This window comes from Cetorhinus maximus, chromosome 20 (assembly GCF_964194155.1).
Source record: "Cetorhinus maximus chromosome 20, sCetMax3.hap1.1, whole genome shotgun sequence".
Taxonomy (NCBI): domain Eukaryota; kingdom Metazoa; phylum Chordata; class Chondrichthyes; order Lamniformes; family Cetorhinidae; genus Cetorhinus; species Cetorhinus maximus.
This window is the reverse complement of record NC_135898.1, coordinates 48149494-48170402: the sequence shown is the minus strand read 5'-3', so window position 1 is coordinate 48170402 and position 20909 is coordinate 48149494. Positions and strand designations below refer to the sequence as shown.

At 41.5% G+C, this 20909-nt stretch overlaps 1 protein-coding gene across 3 annotated transcripts in view; it reads left to right on the top strand.

The window, feature by feature from the left end:
* cep55l (centrosomal protein 55 like) overlaps positions 1-20909 on the top strand; it is a 43981-nt gene that overhangs the window by 8615 nt on the left and 14457 nt on the right. Inside the window, exons 3-6 of one of the 3 annotated variants that reach the window (XM_078566019.1) lie at positions 673-726; positions 2445-2571; positions 7972-8288; positions 14232-14303. In XM_078566019.1, the coding sequence (XP_078422145.1) occupies positions 673-726; positions 2445-2571; positions 7972-8288; positions 14232-14303 (570 nt within the window). Of the gene's footprint in view, positions 1-672; positions 727-2444; positions 2605-7971; positions 8289-14231; positions 14304-20909 lie in introns of all 3 variants that reach the window. The other 2 variants (XM_078566018.1, XM_078566020.1) reach the window with 2 other exon arrangements.

Below are 20909 nucleotides of genomic sequence, written 5' to 3'. Positions count from 1 at the left end.
CTTGGTCCCTAATAGGTACCACACTACTAGGTACTGCCTCTTATACCGTTTACTTTTTACGTGCCAGTAGAAGATTTTTTGGTTTACCTTTTTTACGTTGACTGCCGTTCTATTCTCGTATTCTGTCTTTGCCAGCCTTTTTCTTCTCTTCACTTTGTGTCTCAACCTATTGTATTTGGCCTGATTCTTGCTTGAAGAATTCAGTTGACCTGCGTCATCTGCCTCCGCTTGTTTCTTCATATTCTCTATTTCCATTGTCATCCAAAGAATCCTGGGTTTAGGTCCCTTATCTTGCATCCTACTTGAAAGGTACCAAGCCTTTACCTGAAACATTTCCTTAAAAATCACCCATTGTTCTGTTCCAGCTTTGCAACTTAACATGACAATATTTTGAGCTGAAAGGTGCAGGGAAAACACTTAACCTGTGCACATCTCAAAATGCACTACTGCAGCAATTTCCAGCCTTTTTTTTTGATTGGTTTCAATGTGTTTTGTCTAATCTCCCTCATCAGAATTAATTATCTGAAATTATGTTTGGATGATGTTTTAAATCGAGAAAAAACAAGATGAAGTGTCATTGTTAATTTCTAGAGGTGCTGATAGATCACTTCTGTTGTAGTTTTTATTTTCCGGCCTCAATTAATACAATAACTTTGTTTTCATTTCTTGTAGAGTCAAAGTGGATCATCACATGAAATAGGAACACTCCAGGCTCAACTAAAAGATGTAAGTACTCTGGTTATATTGATATATAACAATACGAAATACTAATTGAGCTGATGGTTATATGCCTCTGAAAATAATTTGAAAAATGAGATGAGTGGAGGATCGGGTAAAGCGTCCAAGTAGTGAAAAAAGAAGTTACTATATATTAAAACAAGACGTCAAAAGTACAGTCCCCAACAGGTTAAGCAGTTCGAATTTCAAATGGACACTCCCATATATCATCCAAGAAACAATAACCATTATCAGTTTACATTGATGTCGGTTCCAAAGTTGCCAGTTAGTGTCTGAAATGCTCCAATTACTTCGGGCAGAAACAGCTGTATAGAGGGTTGCTGGCGATTTATTGAGGAGCAAAATCTGGGCACATAGAGAAAATAATTTGGTAGATTTCATAAAATTCCTCTCCTCAGGCACATAATCAAGTCTTAGAAGAAAATTTTGCATTAGTTTCAGCGCCTGCTCCCTTGTAGAAGTAATTAGGGGGTCTGAAAGATTCTTCAACCATTCCTCAATGTACTTAGGAAATCTGATTAAACATGCTTGAGGAAAAACCATTACCATCCATCGCTGGCATGCTGAAGGTCCAGATGCTTTAGTTGTATGTGTCAGTGAATTGGAAAGCAATGTGCTTTCTTCCTACTGTCAAAATTGCGGTCCCACTTTTTCCCCTCTCCTTTAAAAAATAACAAGTTTTTAGTTTCATTAACAGAATTGCCACAGCTCCTGCCATATCACCATAACTCAAAATTAATATGCCTTCTATAATTGGCGGGGACTGCATTAATAGAAATGGCCATGCTTCTTTGTGGCTGGATGAGTGTAAAAGGTAACGATGTTTAATGACCTATGGTTGCAACATCACTTAAAATCTCCACTAGATGTCACAAAAGGATATCATGAGTTATTTTACACTAATTGTAGCCGGTCTTATCCAAATATTTGTAGTTTTGAATGGTACTGCTTTTGAAGTATGGTGTGGTAAATATGCAGAAGTGCTAGATGAAAAAGAACTCGTGTAAGTCTAGATGACTTTCTAGGGTCTCTTAGCAAGGTGCCATCAAATGCCCAGTTAAATTACTGTTTGTTACAAATATTAATCCTTCCCACCATTGTTCATGTTTTCACAATTTTACTAAGCTATTTTTCTCTGACCCAAGGCAGGTGCATGACCTGTTCCTTTTTTGGTACACTCTCTCTCAGCAGTTGGACATTCAGTTCCCATATGACAGCTGTAATGTGAAGTGGCTTAAATGGGTCTGCTCTATAGTTCTCTGTTTCAAGGCTTTGCTTCCACTTGTCTGACTGGGACCTACAACTAAGGGAATCCAAATATTCTTAGCACAGAGTAGCAACTTGGCCCTGTGGGCTGGCTTGACTTTATAATATTAATAGATATTGAAAAATTTTACTGCTTGTTGCAACCAGTTGTTCACACAAATATATATGGTGTGTGGCTGGCTAAGACCCGAAAGGGCAAATGCAGAAAAATCTTGACAGTGTACAATTACCAGTCAGCCTTTGAGAGAGCAGTACAGGATTGTTTTCACTTGGATCTTGTCTTTCAAAAGCTGACCTCTGGACTTCTCTTTTTTGATTTCATAGTTTTCTTTTTATTTAAACCCAAAGGTCTTTTTGTATGCATGCTGTTTGTAACTTGATGAAATGCATATGTTGGTGGTAATGCATGCCATAGATAACAACTGCTTTTGGTTTTCTAGGCTCTCGAGAAAAATCAGCAGTGGCTGGTTTATGACCAGCAACGGGAGGCCTACGTCAGGGGGCTGCTGGCCCGGATATTTGAGTTGGAGCAACACAATAGTCGGTGTTGTGACTCCAAAGCAGAAAGTATGGAACTGCATCATTCCTCTAACAAACAAAGTAACCATGTGTAACATCACACAGCACCTTCAAAGAATCTTTGTAATATGCATGCAAGATAGGGTCTTTTCCATAAGTCATGTCCGACGAGACAAATTTATCTTCAGGCCCTAAAAATGACATACCTTTTTTTCTATTTCACATGGCACTTTTCTCTTCAAATAGAAATGTGAATGGCAGCATCTAGTTCAAAGAAAATTTACAACCTTGTAAACACTAAATAGTACACATCTTCCATCAATAATGAGACAATATCCCAATGGATTTGGGATGCCCAGTACAAATAACTGAACTTTCTCCTGTGTTTTACAGGAATCTGAATTGCTTGACTTGTATTGCTGCTCTGTTATTTCTTGAAGTGTCACTTGATTCATTTGTCCTCTTAGTTTAATACTAGGCCCATTGTCCAAAAAAAAACCTTTGAAATACTCTGCTTGTAATTGTTGTACTCCTGATATCCAATTAGTGAAGGAAGCAACCAGAGCCAGTATTTACTTGAAATAAATTTATTAACAGTGAAACATTACAGATATATATTTCCTGACTCACTTCTACCGCTGTGTCAGTAAATGTCTCTGTGCTCAATAACCATCCAACCTGTGCCTCTATGGGTATGTACTTAATTGTATCAATTAAGCTTAACAGTAACATCTGTGTTCTACATCTTGCTTCTCATTGTCCCAAGAGTCCTCTGTTCTCTTAAAATGAGGGTCAAGGCGCAAGTCCTTTGTCATTTTTCTTATGTTAATGCAATCACACATTATTATTTCATTAACTTTTGGGTGAGTTCTAGCTCATGAATTAATTGATTTGTCTATTGCTGAAAAGAGAGACATATTGCTGAAAAGAGAGACATATTGCTGAAGCTTTTCATCTTGCTCTCATCAGGACAAATGCAAGAATATGCAATTTTAAACAATCGCAATAATTTATACTACAGGAGAAGAGTGCTGATTGGTTAACAAGTCAACTCTAGCTAAGGTGTTGCCATGGAGAAAGCAATGGGGAACTAAAGGCTATAGTTTGTGGTTCCACATTGGCTGAGGCATTGCCATGGAGAAAGGAATTGGCTGACTTGTCAACCAACCATCACCCTTTTCTCCTGCAGTATAAATTGTTGCGATTGTTTGAAATTAGGTATTCTTGCATTTGAGCTGATGAGTGCAATATGAAAATGGATATAGGAGCTTTTGGATGCCAAGGCAATCCAGGACAAACACGTCTACAGGAAGCGTAAGTAGCTTGAGGAATTCCGGCACAACATAAGGGAGGGGGAGAAATACCTGGAAAGTTTGTTCCAGAAGACAGTCATACCTCTTAGAGGATCATCTGTTTTGGTCAACAGTGAGGGACAGGAAGATGTGACTGTCAGTGAGGCAGGTAATGGGACCTAAATGACAGTAGTGGAAGAGCCTCGGGCTCTTTGCAGACTTTACAACTGTCAGACAGGTTTGAGGTGCTTACAACCTGTGTGGATGAAAGCGAGGTCTGAATGGTTGATGAGCTGACTGGCCATCACTGTGGTACAGGAAGCCGTTCAAGCAGGGGGAGCAAAAAGAATGTAGTGGTAGTAGGGGATAGTATAGTGAGGGGGGATTGACACTTTCTGTGCAGCAAAGAGCAAGAGTCCAGATGGTTATGTTGCCTGCCCGGTGCCAGGGTTCGGGACATCTGCTCAGGGCTGGAGAGGAACTTGCAGTGGGAGAGGGAGGGTCCAGTTGCCTGGCCCATGTAGGTACCAATGACAAAGATAGAACTAGGAAAGAGGTTCTGCAAAGTCAGTATGAGGAGCTAGGTACCAAATTAAGTAGCAGAACCTCAAAAGTAATAATTTCTGGATTACCTAAACCACGTGCAAATTGGTATAGGACAAATAAGATTAGAGAGATAAATGCTCAAAGACTGGTGTGGGAGAAGTGGGTTTCAGTTTGTGCTGCAGCAGCATCAGTACTGGGGAAAGTGGAGGCTGTACCGTTGGGACGGTTTACACCTGAACCATGCTAGGATGAGTGTCCTTGCAAATCGCATAACTAGGGAAGCAGAGAGGGCTTTAAACTAAACAAGAGGGTGAGAGATCAAGCTTGGGTAAAGGTAACAATTCAAGGTGTTGAGCCAAGACAAGAGAGCAAAATAGTAATATGAGAAATGAGGGTCAGAGTGGCAGGAAGGGACAGAGAGAAAAATCCTAAGAATACATCAACAGTCAAGACTAGATGTTACAAAGGTAAGAAAAAGACAAAACTGAAGGCTCTCTATCAGAATGAGCGTAGCATTCATAAAGTAAATGAATTGATGGCCCACACTGAAGTAAATAAATATGATCTGATAGCAATTACGGAGACGTGGCTGCAGCAGGACAAAGACTGGGTGCTTAATATTGAGGGGTACATGACATTAAAGAAGAGTAGGAAGCTAAGTAAAGGCGAAGGGTAGCACTGTTGATCAAGGACGGCATTTGTGCAGTAGTTAGAGATGACCTTGGTTCAGGAGATCAGGATGTAGAATCGGTTTGGGTGGAGATGAGGAATAGTAGGCGATAAAAGTCATTAGTGGAAGTGGTCTACAGGCCCCTGAACAGTAGCCACAGTGTAGGACAAAGTATTCGAGCAAATATTGTGTGCGTATAATAAAGGGACAGCAATAATCATGGATGATTTTAATCTACACACAAACTGGAAAAATCAGATTGGCAGGAGTAGCCTGAATGAGGAGTTCTTAGAATACTTCCAAGATAGTTTCTTAGAGCAGCACATTCTGGGACCAACCAGAGAGCTGGTTATATTAGACTAGGTATTGTGTAAATGTGGCAGGATTAATTAATGACCTCGGATTAAAAGTGGCAACCATAATATGATTGAATTTTAAATCCAGTTTGAAAGACAGAAGAGTGGGTCTAAGACTAGTATCTTAAACTTAAATAAGGGCAAATATGTGGGGATGAAAGCTGAGCTAATTGAAGTGAACTGGGAAACCAGGCCAGAGGATTAATCAATAGAGAAGCAGTGGCAGACATTTAAGGGGATATTTCAGAGTATTATAAAGAATGATTCTAAGGGGAGGACCCGCCATCCGCGGTTAACAAAAGAAGTTAAGGAAAGCATCAAACTTAAGGAAAAAGCATACAACATAGCAAAGTTGAGTGGCAGGACAGATGATTGGTCAGAATATAAAGAACGGCAGAGAATGACTAAAAGGTTAACGAGGAGAAAGAAATTAGCGTATGAGAGGAAGCTAGCTAAAAATGTAAAAATGGGTAGCAAGAGTTTCTGCAGATATTTAAAAAGGAACATAGTAAGTAAAGTTAGGAGTTAATAGATAATAGTGGGGAGTTAATAGTAGATAATATGGAAATGGCAGAAGAAATGAACAAATATTTTGCTCTGTGTTCACTATAGAGGATACAAAAACATTCCAGTAATAGCTGCAAATCAGGAGGTGAAAGGGAGAGAGGAACTTGGTGAAATTGAAATCGCTAGGGAAACAGTACTGAGTAAATTGTTGGAGCTGCAGGCTGGTGAGTCTCTGGGTCCCGATGGACTACATCCTAGGGTCTTAAAAGAGGTGGCTAATGAGGTGGTCGATGCGCTGGTGTTAATTTTCCAAAATTCGCTAGATTCTGGAAAGGTTCCATCAGACTGGAAAGTAGGAAATATAACCCCTCTATTCAAGAATGGAGGGAGGCAGGAAACATTCGGCCAGTTAGCTTGATGTCTGTCGTGAGGAAGTTGTTAGAATTGATCATTAAGGAGGTTATAGCTGGGTACTTAGAAGAGCTCGGCAATCAGGAAGAATGGTTTTGTGAAAGGAAAATCATGTTTAACCAATTTATTGGAGTTTTTCGAAGGAGCGACATGCGCAGTGGATAAACTGGAGCCTGTAGACATACTGTACTTGGAGTTCCAGAAGGCATTTGATAAGGTGTCATATCAAAAATTATGGAAAATAAAGGCGCATGGTGTAGGGGGCAACATTAGCATGGATAGAAAATTGGCTGGCTGGCAGAAAGCAGAAGAGTTTGCATATTTGGGTCTTTTTTGGATTGGCAGGATGTGATGAGTGGAGTCCCACAGGTGTCTGTACTGGGGCCTCAACTTTTTACGATTTACATCAATGACTTAGATGAGGGGAGTGAAGATATGGTATCTAAATTTGCAGATGACACAAAGATAGTTTGGAAAGTATGTTGTGAAAAGGACATGAGAAGGTTGCAGATGGATATAGATAGGTTGAATGAGTAGGCAAAGATCGGGAAAATGTGAAGTTGTTCACTTTGGCAGGAAGAACAAAAGAGCAGAGTATTACTTAAATAGAGAACGGCTACATAATTCTGAGGTGCAGAGGGATCTAGGCGTTCTAGTGCGTGAGTCACAAAATGTTAGTATGCAGGTATAGCAAGTAATTAAGGCTATTATTACGAGAGGGATTGAACATAATAGTAAGGATGCTATGCTTCAGTTATACAGGGCATTGGTGAGACCGCCCCTCTAATACTGTGTGCTGTTTTAGTCTCCATATTTAAGGAATGCATTGGGGGCGATTCAGAAGACGTTTACTTAGATTGACACCTGGAATGAATGGGTTGACTTATGAGGGAAGGTTGGACAGCCTGGGCTTGTTTCCACTGGAGTTTAGAAGAGTGAGGGGTGATTTGATTGAAGTATACAAGATCCTGAATGGCCTTGACAAGGTGACCGTTGAAAGGATGTTTCCTCTTGTCAGTGAGTCCAGAACTAAGGGGAACTGTTTTAAAATTAGGGGTCGCCCTTTTAGGACAGAGATGAGGAGAAATTTTTTCTCAGGGTTGTGCGACTTTGGAACTCTACCTCAAAAGGTGGTAGAGGCGAGGTCATTGAATATTTTTTAAGGCAGAGGCAGATAAATTCTTGTTAGGCAAGGCAATCAAAGGCTATAGATGGGAATGTGGAAATTGAAACACAAGATCAGCCATGATCTTATTGAATGGCGGAGCAGGCTTGAAGGGCCAAATGCTCTACTTCTGTTCTTATTTCTTATGTTCAGCAGCCTGTCTCTCTTCAGCAATATTTAAGTTATGTACTAAGAAATAATTGATTAGTTTGCAGCCATGTCTAACATTTTCACTGTTTACTTTGAGTTTGAAAGTTTGAGATCAATTTTTCTTGCTTTATACCTGTAATCATCATCTAAACTAATTGTAATCTGACCTAAGTATGTATTTTTCGCATACTATTACAGCATATTCCTTCAAGTATTGGGCTAGTGATACATGTAATATAGGGCAGTGGCTGTGGTAGATATTTTTGCCCCTGTGACGATAAGAACCTTGTTTTTAAAGTTTATTTTTCATGAACCTTAGACTTAAATTACATGCTTTGATGTTCATGGCAGGTCAACTGCTCGAAGATAAACAGAAATATTATGACCAACTTCTTTTAACTGCTAAAAAAGATTTCGTAGCACAGCGTGATATTGCAGAGCGACTTAAATCGGAGCTTTCCGATATGAAAAAGCATTATGAAGAAAAGTGCTTGGAAATCAATGCCCTAAATGTCAAACTACAGACAGAACAAGGTTGTAGCAAATGGAAGGCTGATGAAGAAAAGAAGTACTCAGCTGAAAAAATACAGAAACTTCAAACTGAGTTGGAAAACTTAGAAGTCCAGTATGAAGAGGAGAAAAAAAGATCAGCTGACCTGTTGTACCAGGTAAAAATTCAGTTGATTTTTTTTTTAATATGCTGGTCAGATCTGACTTTTTGTGTGATAGTTATACTATTAAAACTTTGAGGTGAGAGTGCATAGCAAAGAGTTGCACTGTCTGTGCATACCTCTTTAACCTGGGTTGACAACTGCATTCCCCAAAGTAATGCACCTGAGCTGTTGAGCATGTAACCTTTGACTGGCCTTTAACATTTGGATGTATATTTGTTGAGGGGAGGGTGGTGTTGCAGGGAATGATGTGTATGTGTCTATGCACTTATTTCTCATTGCTCTGGTTGCCTCTGCCACTAAAGGTGGGCAGAGGTAATGTTATGGCCCCTTTTGTTAGTCGGTTTGTCTGAAAACAGTATATCACAAAAACTAATAGACGGGCTTCAACAAAACATGGTACACAGGGTATGGCCCGAGGAAGAGCTGATTAGATTTTGGCTAAGATGGGGATCCGAATTTAGATCCTGGAACTTAAAGGATGTGTTAATATTGGAAGATAGGGTGACTTTGTTGTGGGTTGTTTCAGCTACCGTGGGGCAATTTGTCACAGCTGTCAAAATGTGAGCAGAGCTTTCAGAGCAGGTTGTTAGATGTGATTTGGCCTGTAGCTGCCTCAGTGAGATGTACGCTCTTATGAAAGGATTTCTTTTTTCAGCTTTGTAGTTAGAGCATCAATAGGACAGGGAAAAGCCTCAAGAAAGAGCTGCATAATTGTAATAATGTTGAGTTAATACAGTGTGACAAAGATATGCGCTCTGAGTGCCCTCTTTATTTGTTTTCAGTCTTATTAATTTTTTTGTAAAATTAACTCCCTTATACATGCAAGCCCTTTGCCGCCATTTTGATTTCTTAAGATCAGATTGCAGTCCAGACCTGAGCATGCGCACAGCTTGGTGAGATGGAGCTCCACCAGTGTGGGCTTTTCTGTACTATGGTTGGTGCATTCTGCTGGTGTAGGACACCTGGGGTGGGGGATTTTTTTTTATACCAAAGACTTTAGGTGGTAAAGAGATGACCAAGATGGCTTGAGCTGAAACGCTAGTTTAGCCTCTGTTTAGCGCAAGATGCTATCTTGATAATGGAATTAAAACCAACACTAGGAATGTACATGCAGAGACTTGTTAAGTTGATATTTACCACTTAAAGCATCTGCTTGTGCCTGTTAAAGAGGCTTCATGGCATTTTGGCCAGCGCTTCAACTAACACCCCCTCCAAACAGTGACCAGCCATTTGGGTGTAAACTTGGCATTGATGTCAATTTCAAATGCTGCTTAAAGGGATACTTATCATTTCTGGCTCATTGCTGCTGGAACTGTGAGAGAACCTCTGAAACATGTGGAGACTTTCAGGAACACGTTGTCAAGACTGAACTAACCCGAGAGCAACATTTTATGAGTGAGGTTTTCACTAGAGAGTAAATGCTGTGCTGCTGCATCTTATGAGAGACCTTTAGAAGAGCCACCGGGCAAAGTGTGCTTGGGCGTAGGAATCTTGCTCTGCATAAGAAATGGGAGGAGCCAAGTAGAGTAGCACCAACTACAGGAGGACAAGGTTGGTCCTTTCCTACCACCACCACCTTGGGTGCACTTACATCTCTCCTCCAGACTTCTGTCACCAGGACCTCCAATGCACTGTGTGTCAGCCAGACATCTTCAATGGAAGTGGGTGCAAGGACCCCACATATACTACTCCACAAAAATTGTGTCTAATCAGCACTCGAGTGTTAAACCTGTGATTGTCTGTTTATAAGATAAGGCTGAAGCATTTGCAACAATTTTCAGCCAGAAGTGCCGAGTGGATGATCCATCTTGGCCTCCTCTGGTGGTCCCCAGATTCACAGATGCCAATCTTCAGCCAATTCGATTCACTCCACGTGATGTCAAGATATGGTTGAAGGCACTGGGCACTGCAAATGCTAAGTGACCCTGACAATATTCTGGCAATAGTACTGAAGTCTTGTGCTCTAGAACTTGCTGCGCCCCTAGCCAACCTGTTCCAGTACAGCTACAACACTGGTAACTAACTGGCAATGTGGACAATTACCCTGGTATGTCCTGTACACACAAAGCAGGGCAAATCCAAGCCAGCCAAATACCAGCCCATCACTATCTCCATCATCAGTAGTGATGAAAGGGGTCATCAACCGTGCCATCAAGCAGCACTTGCTTAGCAATAACCTGCTCACTGACGCTCAGTTTGGGTTCCGCCAGGGCCACTCAGCTCCTGACATTACAGCCTTGGATCAAGCATGGACAAAAGCGCTGACTCCAGAGGTGAGGTGAGAGTGACTGCCCTTGACGTCAATGCAGCATTTGACCAAGTGTGGCATCAAGGAGCCATAGCAAATCAATGGGAATCAGGAGGAAAACTCTTCATTGGTTGCAGTTATCCTGGCACAACGGAAGGTCGTTGTTAAAGGCCCATTATCTCAGCTCCAGGGCATCACTGCAGGAGTTCCTCAGGGTAGTGTTCTAGGCTCAACTATCTTCAACTGCTTCATCAATGACTTTCCTTCCATCATAAGGTCAGAAGTGATGATTGCACAATGTTCACCATTCATGTCTGCTCAGATACTGAAGCAGTCCATGTTGAAATGCAGCAAGACGTGGATAATATCCAGGCTTGGGCTGACAAGTGGCAAATAACATTTGCACTACATAAGTGCCAGGCAATGACTATCTCCAGCAAGAGAGAATCTAACCATCGCCCCTTGACATTCAATTAAATTACCTTTGATGAATCCTGCTCTATCCACATCCTGGGGGGGTTACCATTGATCAGAAACTGAACTGGACTAGCCATATGAATACTGTGTCTACAAGAGTAGTCAGAGGCTAGGAATCCTGTGGCAACAAGCTCATCTCCTGACTTCCCAAAGCCTGCCCACAGGGGCACAAGTCAGGAGTGTGATGGAATACTCTCCACTTGCCAAGATGAGTGTAGCTCCAACAACATTCAAGAAGCTTGACACTATCCAGGACAAAGCAGCCCATTTGATTGTCACCCCATCCACAAGCATTCACTCCTTCCACCAGCGACGCACAGTGACAGCAGTGTGTACCATCTACAAGATGCACTGCAGAACTCATCAAGGCTCCTTAGACAGCATCTTCCAAACCCATGAGTGCCACGATCCAGAAGGACAAGGGCAGCAGATACTTGGGAACATGACTCTGACTTGGAAATATATCACCGTTCCTTCACGTTGCTGAGTCAAAACCCTGGAATGCCCTCCCTAAGAGCACTGGTTGTACCTACATCACAGGGACTGCAGCAGTTCAGGAAGGCAGCTCACCACCACCACGAGGGCAATTAACGATGGGCAATAAAAGCCAGCGACGCCCACACCCTGTCAATGAATTGTTTTTTTTTAAATCACCTCCGAGCAAGCTCAAATTATAGTAATCAACAATTGGGGCCAAAATTATGTGCTAAATCTGGACTGTCAAACAATTATCTCTTAGCACTGCACCCATTTAGGGCCTATTTTCACCCAATCACCAAAGTACAAAGTCCAGTGTGACCCTATTTTAATTATTTTAAAATTAATGCGACCCCAGCAAAAAAAAAATCAGCAATACAGCAGCATAGTAACATTGAGTATATAATTAAAGTTGGCCAATTATTGATCAAATTTTCATATTTATCTGATGTATTGTGTTTTTAAAATACTTCGTAAAAACGCATGACCAAATATTACAGGCCAGTCAGATAAATTTGTAACTTTCTGCTGAGGATTTCAAATGTCGCATAATATTCATAGTTCCAGAGACTAAAGGTTCACCATGAATTCTGCTACACATTGCAGCTTTAAAATAACTGTATTTAATTTGTAACTAAGCAAGTTACCTGAATGTAGGACCATGCTCCTCCCAAATCTGGGAGAATGGAGCACTTCTGAACAGACATAAAACATGGTGTGCGACGATTGCTGCTCAGTGAGTTTTCAGCCAAGCTCTCCATATGCCCCGGTAACAGTAGACTCAGTGAAGCCCTTCTCCTCGCCCCAACACTCACCTGTAGTCAGCCCGTCTGCCCCTCATTTGGTCTAGTTACCAGTGCCTGCAAAGCAGAGACACCAGCTCAGGGCAAGGAGCCTGTACATCGGGCAGGCCGGAGCAGTAACATAGGCAACTTTGAAGTTGCCACTCACCTTCCTGACTCAGCCGCGTTAACTCTGGGTTTTTACTACACTCTAGACACGTTAGTCACTGCATTACACTTGCCAACCTCTGGCTGTACCAAGTCAGTGCACAAACATCCCTGGACCTGCTTGACACTCGCTGTCAAATGTGTTTTCCAAAGTTAAATAGTGTTTTGAGCCCACCGTTCACCCTTGCTGTTTGGTGGCATCAAAACAGTGGGTCCAGGACTGGCCTGCCTTGCCTCTGGACTGCGTAGTCTCCTCTCCACAGTCACCATTGATGCCTCGGAGGTGGGGGGGGGCTTGCAACCCCAAAAGTTATATCTGCAACCCCATTGGGGCTCGCGATCCACAGCTTGCAACCACTGCCCTAAGATCTTTAAGCAATGGACGTTTCTGTTTCATTAATTCTAACCACACATCATCTCACCATGTTTCCACAACCCATCTCTGCAGAACTGCAACCTGTTGAACACATTTTTGCTATTTATTTCAACTTGGTAACTTATTCCACAGCTTGATAAACTTCTGGATGAAAAATGTCCTCTGACGTCCTTTCTTAATAGTTTTGTTGTTTTATGTTTGAATCCATCATCATATTTGAAGCTTGGAACTTGTCATGGAGCATACTTGTGAAATGAGAATCTTCTGAAAGTAGGAATAGCTGGTTAATGTAAAAATGTACATCTGCACCTATCAGTAGAGGACTAGTAAGATTACTCCTAGTATTTTGCAAATTGCTATTAAAAAATGATTGCTCTGCATTAAGGATGCAATTTAGCACAGCCAATTGATTTACTGTAATAAGATGACATTGCTGTGTGGCATGCTACTTCAGTGATGTCCTGCCACTGCACTACTGCTGATTATAGCACTTGGGTTTCTACCTCAGTATATTAAGAGACACAATTTTTAAAAAAAGCCGAAATCTAAAAATAAAATTAAAATCATTATGCTCATTTTCTATCAGCCTTTGAACATGTTTCAAAAACAGTTGGTGATTGTTGTTGAGATATGCTCCTTACCAGTAAGTAGTATGTTGGCAATCGTCCATTGGTGACCTGTTCTGAGGCCAATAACTTTGAGAAGAAATGCTTCCTCATATCAAATTAATGTTGCAAGCATGAATATGCAGTCCTTTTTTCAAAAAAGTCTTATTTTCCTGAAAGAGAGGAACATTAACGAATGAGTGGGAGGGGAGTGATACAGGGTTGTGCATTGGATAAAAGACCAGCTAAAAGAGGCAGTACAGAATGATTATGAAATAGGTTTAGAGGCTATGGTGCCTAAATCTAGGACCCCATTAACACAGGATTTAAATGCACCATGTATTTAGTTAGTAGGCAGCACCTGTAGTGCTACCACTATCAATTTTTGACATCTTCAAATCTTATTCATTTAACGCTTTAATTTAAAAACCACAAAACATATCTTCTATGAACTTGCTTGAAGTGAATTTGTTTGAAATGAATAACCCTAATAGTAGAACTATTAATGTCCACATCAAGATGGTTAAAATATATTAATGACCCAGCACAGGGTCATAGGAATCTCTTTATAACCAGGCCACAGTTTGAGATTTTCTTTTTTGTTGGCCACTTATTAACAGAACTTCAGTTAAATTCCTTAAAAAGCAACAATATATGCCGCTGATGCATTCTGCAAATCTGATATTTTCAGTTGCTTCTTGTATTTGAACCCAGTATTGATGTGTGTTTCAAAACTACTGAAGTAGTTTGTTTAAAAATCAACCCAGTTTAACAAGTTACATTTTAAAAATATTGTTTCTGTAGATCCAGTTCCTTCAAAAGTCGTCTATAAACCAGCAAGAAGAACAGACAAGAAAGAGAGTAATGGAACAACAGGTATGGCAATGAACAGTGATATTCTTAAACAGCACAAATATTTTTGATCTACTGTTTGAAATCTAAAATAACATTATATTTATCAACCATTTCTATATTTGGAGCATTGAACTTGCTCCAAATATGGAAATGGTTGATAAGATACATATCAACTAAGCTATTTATCTTGCTCCAAACTTGCAATTTGACTTCAAACAAATTTCTCTCATATTGCAAATTCTGGAGTGACTAGGGGTTAGTAGGCAAATGGAAAGTGATGTTGACTTGTAAAATGTATGTTAACAAATATTGAAGTATCATTTCAAATTCAATTAAAAAGTAAACTTGAGATATAAAGTCATAAATTCAAGTTGCTCAGCTGTAACCTTTAAAGAAGGTGTATTTAAGGTTGGCCACTGTAGTCGAGGAATCAAGACAAGGGTGGTATGTATACACGCTGGTTGGGTTCGGTTCAGTTTTAGTGTAGTTATGGAAAAGGACAAGGACCAAAATCAAAAGTTTCAAATTCGGGGAAGACCTGTTTTACTTGAATTAGATGTGATCTGGGGAAAGTGGACTGGAAACGGATGCTTGAAAGTAAGTAGTATCACAGTGATGTGAGGCATTCAAGAGGTGTGAAAGAATATAAGAAGTAGAAGCAGGAGTAGGCCATTCAGCCCCTCAAGCCTGCCCTGCCATTCAATAAGATCATGGCTGATCTGTCCCAGGTCTCAACTCCTCTTTCATGCCAGCTCCTCATAGCCCTCAACTCCCTGATATTTCAAAAATCTTTCTACCTCCTCTTTAAATACTTTGTGATCTAGCCTCCACAATTCTCTGGGGTAGAGAATTCCAGACATTCACTACCCTCTGAGAGAAGAAATTCCATCGTATCTCAGTTTTAAAAGGGTGTCCCCTTATTCTGTAGCTATGTCGAGATTCCCCCACTAGTGGAAATATCTTCTCAACATCTACCCTGTCGAGCGCCGTCAGAATCTTGTATGTTTCAATAAGATCATCCCTCATTCTTCTAAACTCGAATGAATAATGGCCTAACTTGTTCAGCTGTTCTTGATAAGTCAACCTCTTCATCCCAGGAATCAGCCTAGTGAATCCCTTTTGAACTGCCTCCAATGCTAGTATAACCTTTCTTAAATATGGGGACCAAAACTGTACATAGTACTCCGGGTGCAGCCTCACCAACACCCTATACAGTTGTAACAAGATTTCTCTATTTTGAAACACCAACCCCTAGTAATACAGGCCAAAATTCCATTTGCCTTCTTAATTACTTGCTGTACCAGCATGCTAACTTTGTGTTTCACGCACAAGAACAGCCAGATCCCTCTGTGCTGCACTTTTTTGGAGTCTCTCTGTATTTAAATAATAGTCTGCCATTTGATTCTTCCTACCAAAATGCATGACCTCAAACTTTTCTACATTAAACTCCATCTGCTAAGTTTTCGCCCACTCATTCAACCTATCGATATCCCCTTGCAGATTCCTTATCTCCTCATCACAGCATGCCCTCCCAACTATTTTTGTATCGTCAGCAAATTTGGATACATTACAAATATAATTGTTGGTCAGGACGCAACTGCAGTACTGTGTACAGTTTTTTTTATCCATATTTAAGAGTTATTTAAGAGTGGGTCCCAAACAAATATGTTTCCACAAAGAAAAAGGATGGGACTTCCATATCCCGACCTTTCAGGATGTCGAAGAGCACACAGGTAGGATAAGATTAAAAAAGGGAAGCTTCAGTCAGTACTGAGAACAATGCCGCACAAATCTTGAGGATTATAGAAAGTGGAAGGGTGAAATTAAAAATGAGATCAGGAAGGTAAGGGAGGGCATGAAAAAATATTGGCAAATAAAATCAAAACCAAACTGTTTTATAAAGAGCAAGAGAATAACGAAGGAAAGAATAACGACCTATTAGACTAAAATGAGAACCTGTTGTAGAGGTGGAAAGATAATTAAGCTGTGAAGGATAGAACTGGAGCCTAGCCTTTACACCATATTATTATTTACAGAGCCACACATTACAAGTAGGTACCGCCAAAACTAGCAAACAGTTTCTGTCCTGCTCATATATATAGGAACACAATTGAATCCCCAGTTAGCGCTCGCCACCTGGATGCAATTAAACGCCATATTAATGTGATTTACATGGAAGATGTGGGCACAGTTCTTAATGAGTATTTTGTTTTTTATTTTACATAAGAGGGGGACATTAAGTTGACCGAAACACTGGATGGGATAAATATATTGAGAGAAGAAATAATAAGGATTGAGCATCTTTTGATAATTTGGTAACATCAACAATTTCCAGTTCCCTGGCCCCAACCGCCTCCTCTTCACCATGGACGTCCAATCCCTCTACACCTCCATCCCCCACCGGGATGGTCTGAGGGCTCTCTGCTTCTTCCTCGAACAGAGGCCCGAACAATCCCCATCCACCACTACTCTCCTCCATCTGGCTGAACTTGTTCTCACACTGAACAATTTCTCCTTTAACTCCTCTCACTTCCTCCAAATAAAAGGTGCGGCTATGGGTACCCGCATGGGCCCCAGCTATGCCTGTCTCTTTATGGGGTATGTGGAACATTCCTTGTTCCAGTCCTACTCCGGCCCCCTCCCACAACTCTTTCTCCGGTACATTGATGATCACTTCGGTGCCACTTCATGCTCTCGTCGGGACCTGGAAAAATGTATTAATTTTGCTTCCAATCTCCACCCCTCCATCATTTTCACATGGTCCATCTCTGACACTTCCCTTCCCTTCCTTGATCTCTCTGTCTCAATTCTGGTGATAGACTGTCCACCAATATCCATTACAAGCCTACCGACTCCCACAGCTACCTCGACTACAGCCCCTCACACCCCGCTTCCTGTAAGGACTCCATCCCATTCTCTCAGTTCCTTCGCCTCCGTCGCATCTGTTCTGATGATGCTACCTTCAAAAACAGTTCCTCTGACATGTCCTCCTTCTTCCTTAACCGAGGTTTTCCACCCACGGTAGTTGATAGGGCCCTCAACCGTGTCCGGCCCATCTCCCGCGCATCCGCCCTCACGCCTTCTCCTCCTTCCCAGAAACATGATGGGGTCCCCCTTGTCCTCACTTATCACCCCACCAGCCTCCGCATTCAAAGGATCATCCTCCGCCAACTCCAGCATGATGCCACCACCAAACACATCTTCCCTTCACCCCCCCGGCGGCATTCCGTAGGGATCGTTCCTTCCATGACACCCTGGTCCACTCCTCCATCACCCCCTACTCCTAACCCCCCTCCTACGGCACCTTCCCATGCAAACGCAGAATATGCAACACCTGCCCCTTCACTTCCTTTCTCCTCACCGTCCAAGGGCCCAAACACTCCTTTCAAGTGAAGCAGCATTTCACTTGCACTTCCCTCAACTTAGTCTACTGCATTCGTTGCTCCCAATGCAGTTTCCTCTACATTGGAGAGACCAAACGCAGACTGGGTGACCGCTTTGCAGAACACCTTCGGTCTGTCCGCAAGCGTTACCCAGACCTCCCTGTCGCTTGCCATTTTAACACTCCACCCTGCTCTCTTGCCCACATGTCTGTCCTTGACTTGCTGCATTGTTCCAGTGAAGCTCAACGCAAACTGGAGGAACAGCAACTCATCTTCCGACTAGGCACTTTACAGCCTTCCGGACTGAATATTGAGTTCAACAATTTTAGATCTTGAACTCCATCCCCACCCCCTTTCCGTTTCTTCCCCCTCCTTTTTGTTTTTTCCAATAATTTATATAGATTTTTCTTTTCCCGTCTATTTCCATTATTTTTAAATGTATTCCACCCATCGTTTATATCTTTTATGCCCTTTTAGTCTTATTTCACCCCACCCCCACTAGAGTTATCTGTACCTTGCTTGTCCTGCTCTCCACTCTTAATTAGCACATTCTTTTAGATAATATCACCACCTTCAACACCTCTTTGTTCTTTTGTCTGTGACATCTTTTGGTTATCTCCTCCTATCACTACTTGCTTGTCCCAACAACCCCCCACCTTAAACCAGCTTACATTTCACCCCTTTCCTATTCTTACTTAGTTCTGTTGAAGGGTCATGAGGACTCAAAACGTCAACTGTGCTCTTCTCCGCCGATGCTGCCAGACCTGCTGAGTTTTTCCAGGTGTTTCTGTTTCTGTTCTTGTTTTGGATTTCCAGCATCCGCAGTTTTTTGTTTTTATCTTTTGATAATTACCAGGTCTGGTTGAAATTTTGGTTAAAATGTGTCCCATGCTGCTGAGAGAAGCAAGGAAGGAAATAAGTGAGGCTCAGACCATTTTCCAATTGTATCTGGCAACAGGCACGTGCTGGAGTACTGCTAACAATGTCTGCCTTCCAACAAAAGATCATCGACATGAAATGTTAGCTCTGTTTTTCTCCCTCCACAGATGCTGCCAGAGTATTTTGCATTTTCTGTTTTATTTCAGATTTCCAGCTGTATTTTGCTTTTGCACCATTGATTAAAAAGGGAGGAGGGGATAGACTGAGTAATTATAGGCCAGTCAGTCTAACCTCTGGGGTAATTATTGGAAAAAATTGAGGGGGAATATAAATTGTCATTTACAGAAGCACAGATTAATTAAGGCCAGTTGGCAAAGATTTGTTAAAGGAAGGTCATGTCTGCCTAACACTGAATTTTTTTGAGGAAGTAATAAGGAAGGTGAATGACTGTAGTATGCTGTAGTCTGTGGATTTTAGCAAGACTTTTGACATGGCCCCACATGGCAGACTGGTCAGAAAAGTAAAAGCCCATGGGATCCAAGGGACAAGTTGGATCCAAAATTATCTCGTAGGCAGGAAGGAAAGAGTAATGGCTGTGTTTTTGTGACTGGAAGGCTGTTTCTAGGAAGATCTGCAAAACTCGGCACTAGGTCTCTTGCTTTTCACATTATCCAACGATGATTTGGACTTAAATGTACAGGACATAGAAACTAGGGGCAGGAGTAGGCCATTTGGCTCTTCAAGCCTGCTTCACCATTCAATATGATCAAGGCTGATCCTGTATCTCAACACCATATTCCTGCTTTCTTTCCATATCACTTGACGCCCCTAATATCCAAAAAATTATCAATTTCTTTCTTAAATATACTCAGTGACCTGGCCTCCACAACCTTCTGTGGTAGAGAATTCCACTGGTTGGCCACCCTCTGAATGAAGAAATCTTTCCTCATCTCAGTCCTACCCTGTATCCTGAGACTGTGGCCCCTGGTTCTAGACTCCCTAACCAGGGCAAACATCCTCCCTGCATCTAGTCTGTCTAGCCCTGTTAGAATTTTATACATTTCAATCAGATCCCCTCTCATTCTTCTAAACTCTAGTGAATACAGGCCCAGTCGAACCAATCTCCCCTCATACGACAGTCCTCCCATCACCGGTATCAGCCTAGTGAACCTTCACTGCACACCCTCTATGGCAAGTATATCCTTTCTTAGGTAGGGAGACCAAAACTGCATGCAATACTCCAGGTGTAGTCTCACCAAAGCCTTGTATAACTGCAGTAAGACATCCCTACTTCCGAACTCAAATCCTCTTGCAATGAAGGCCAACATATCATTTGCCTTCCTAATTGCTTGCTGCACCTGCCTGTTTACTTTCATTGACTTGACCAGATCCCTTTGTACATCCACAGTTCCCAATATATCACCATTTAAATAATACTCTGCCTTTCTGTTTTTTTACACCGAATTGTATAACTTCACATTTATCCACGTTATACTGCATCTGCCATGTGTTTGCCCACACACTTGCAACTTGTCTAAATCGCCCTGAAGCCTCTTTGCATCCTCACAGCTCACAACCCCTCCCAGTTTTGTCATCAGCAAACTTGGAAATATTGCATTTGGTTTCCTCTTCCAAGTCATTTATATATATATCGTGAATAGCTGGGGCCTAAGCACTGATCCCTGCAGTACACCACTAGTCACCACCTGCCATCTGGAAAAAAACCCATTTATTCCCACTCACTGTTTCTGGTCTGCCAACTAATTCTCAATCCATGCTAGCATATTATCCTGATCCCATGTCCTTTAATTTTGCCCAATAGCTTCTTATGTGGGACCTTATCAAAAGCCTTCTTGAAATCCAAATACACCACATCCACTGGTTCTCCCTTATCTATTCTACTAGTTTCCTCCTCAAAAAATTCCAGTAGATTAGCTAAGCATGATTTTCCTTTCATAAACCCATGCTGACTTTGTCAAATCCCGTTAATGCTTTCCAAGTGTTCTGTTACCATGTCTTTTATAATAGACTCTAGCTTTTTCCAAACTACTGATGTTAGGCTAACTGGTCTGTCATTCTCTGTTTCTTCTCTTCCTTTTTTTAAATAGTGGGGTTACATTTGCCACCCTCCAATCTGTAGGAACTGCTCCAGAGTCTATAGAATTTTGGAAGATGACCACCAATGCATCCAGTATTTCCAGGGCCACTTTCTTTAGTACTCTGGGATGTAGATTATCAGGCCCTGGGGATTTTTCAGCCTTTAGCCCCATTAATTTCTCTAGCACCATTTTTTTTTAGTTCAGTTCCTCCCTCTCACTAGACCCTTGGTTCCCTAACATTTCTGGGAAATTATTTGTGTCCTCTT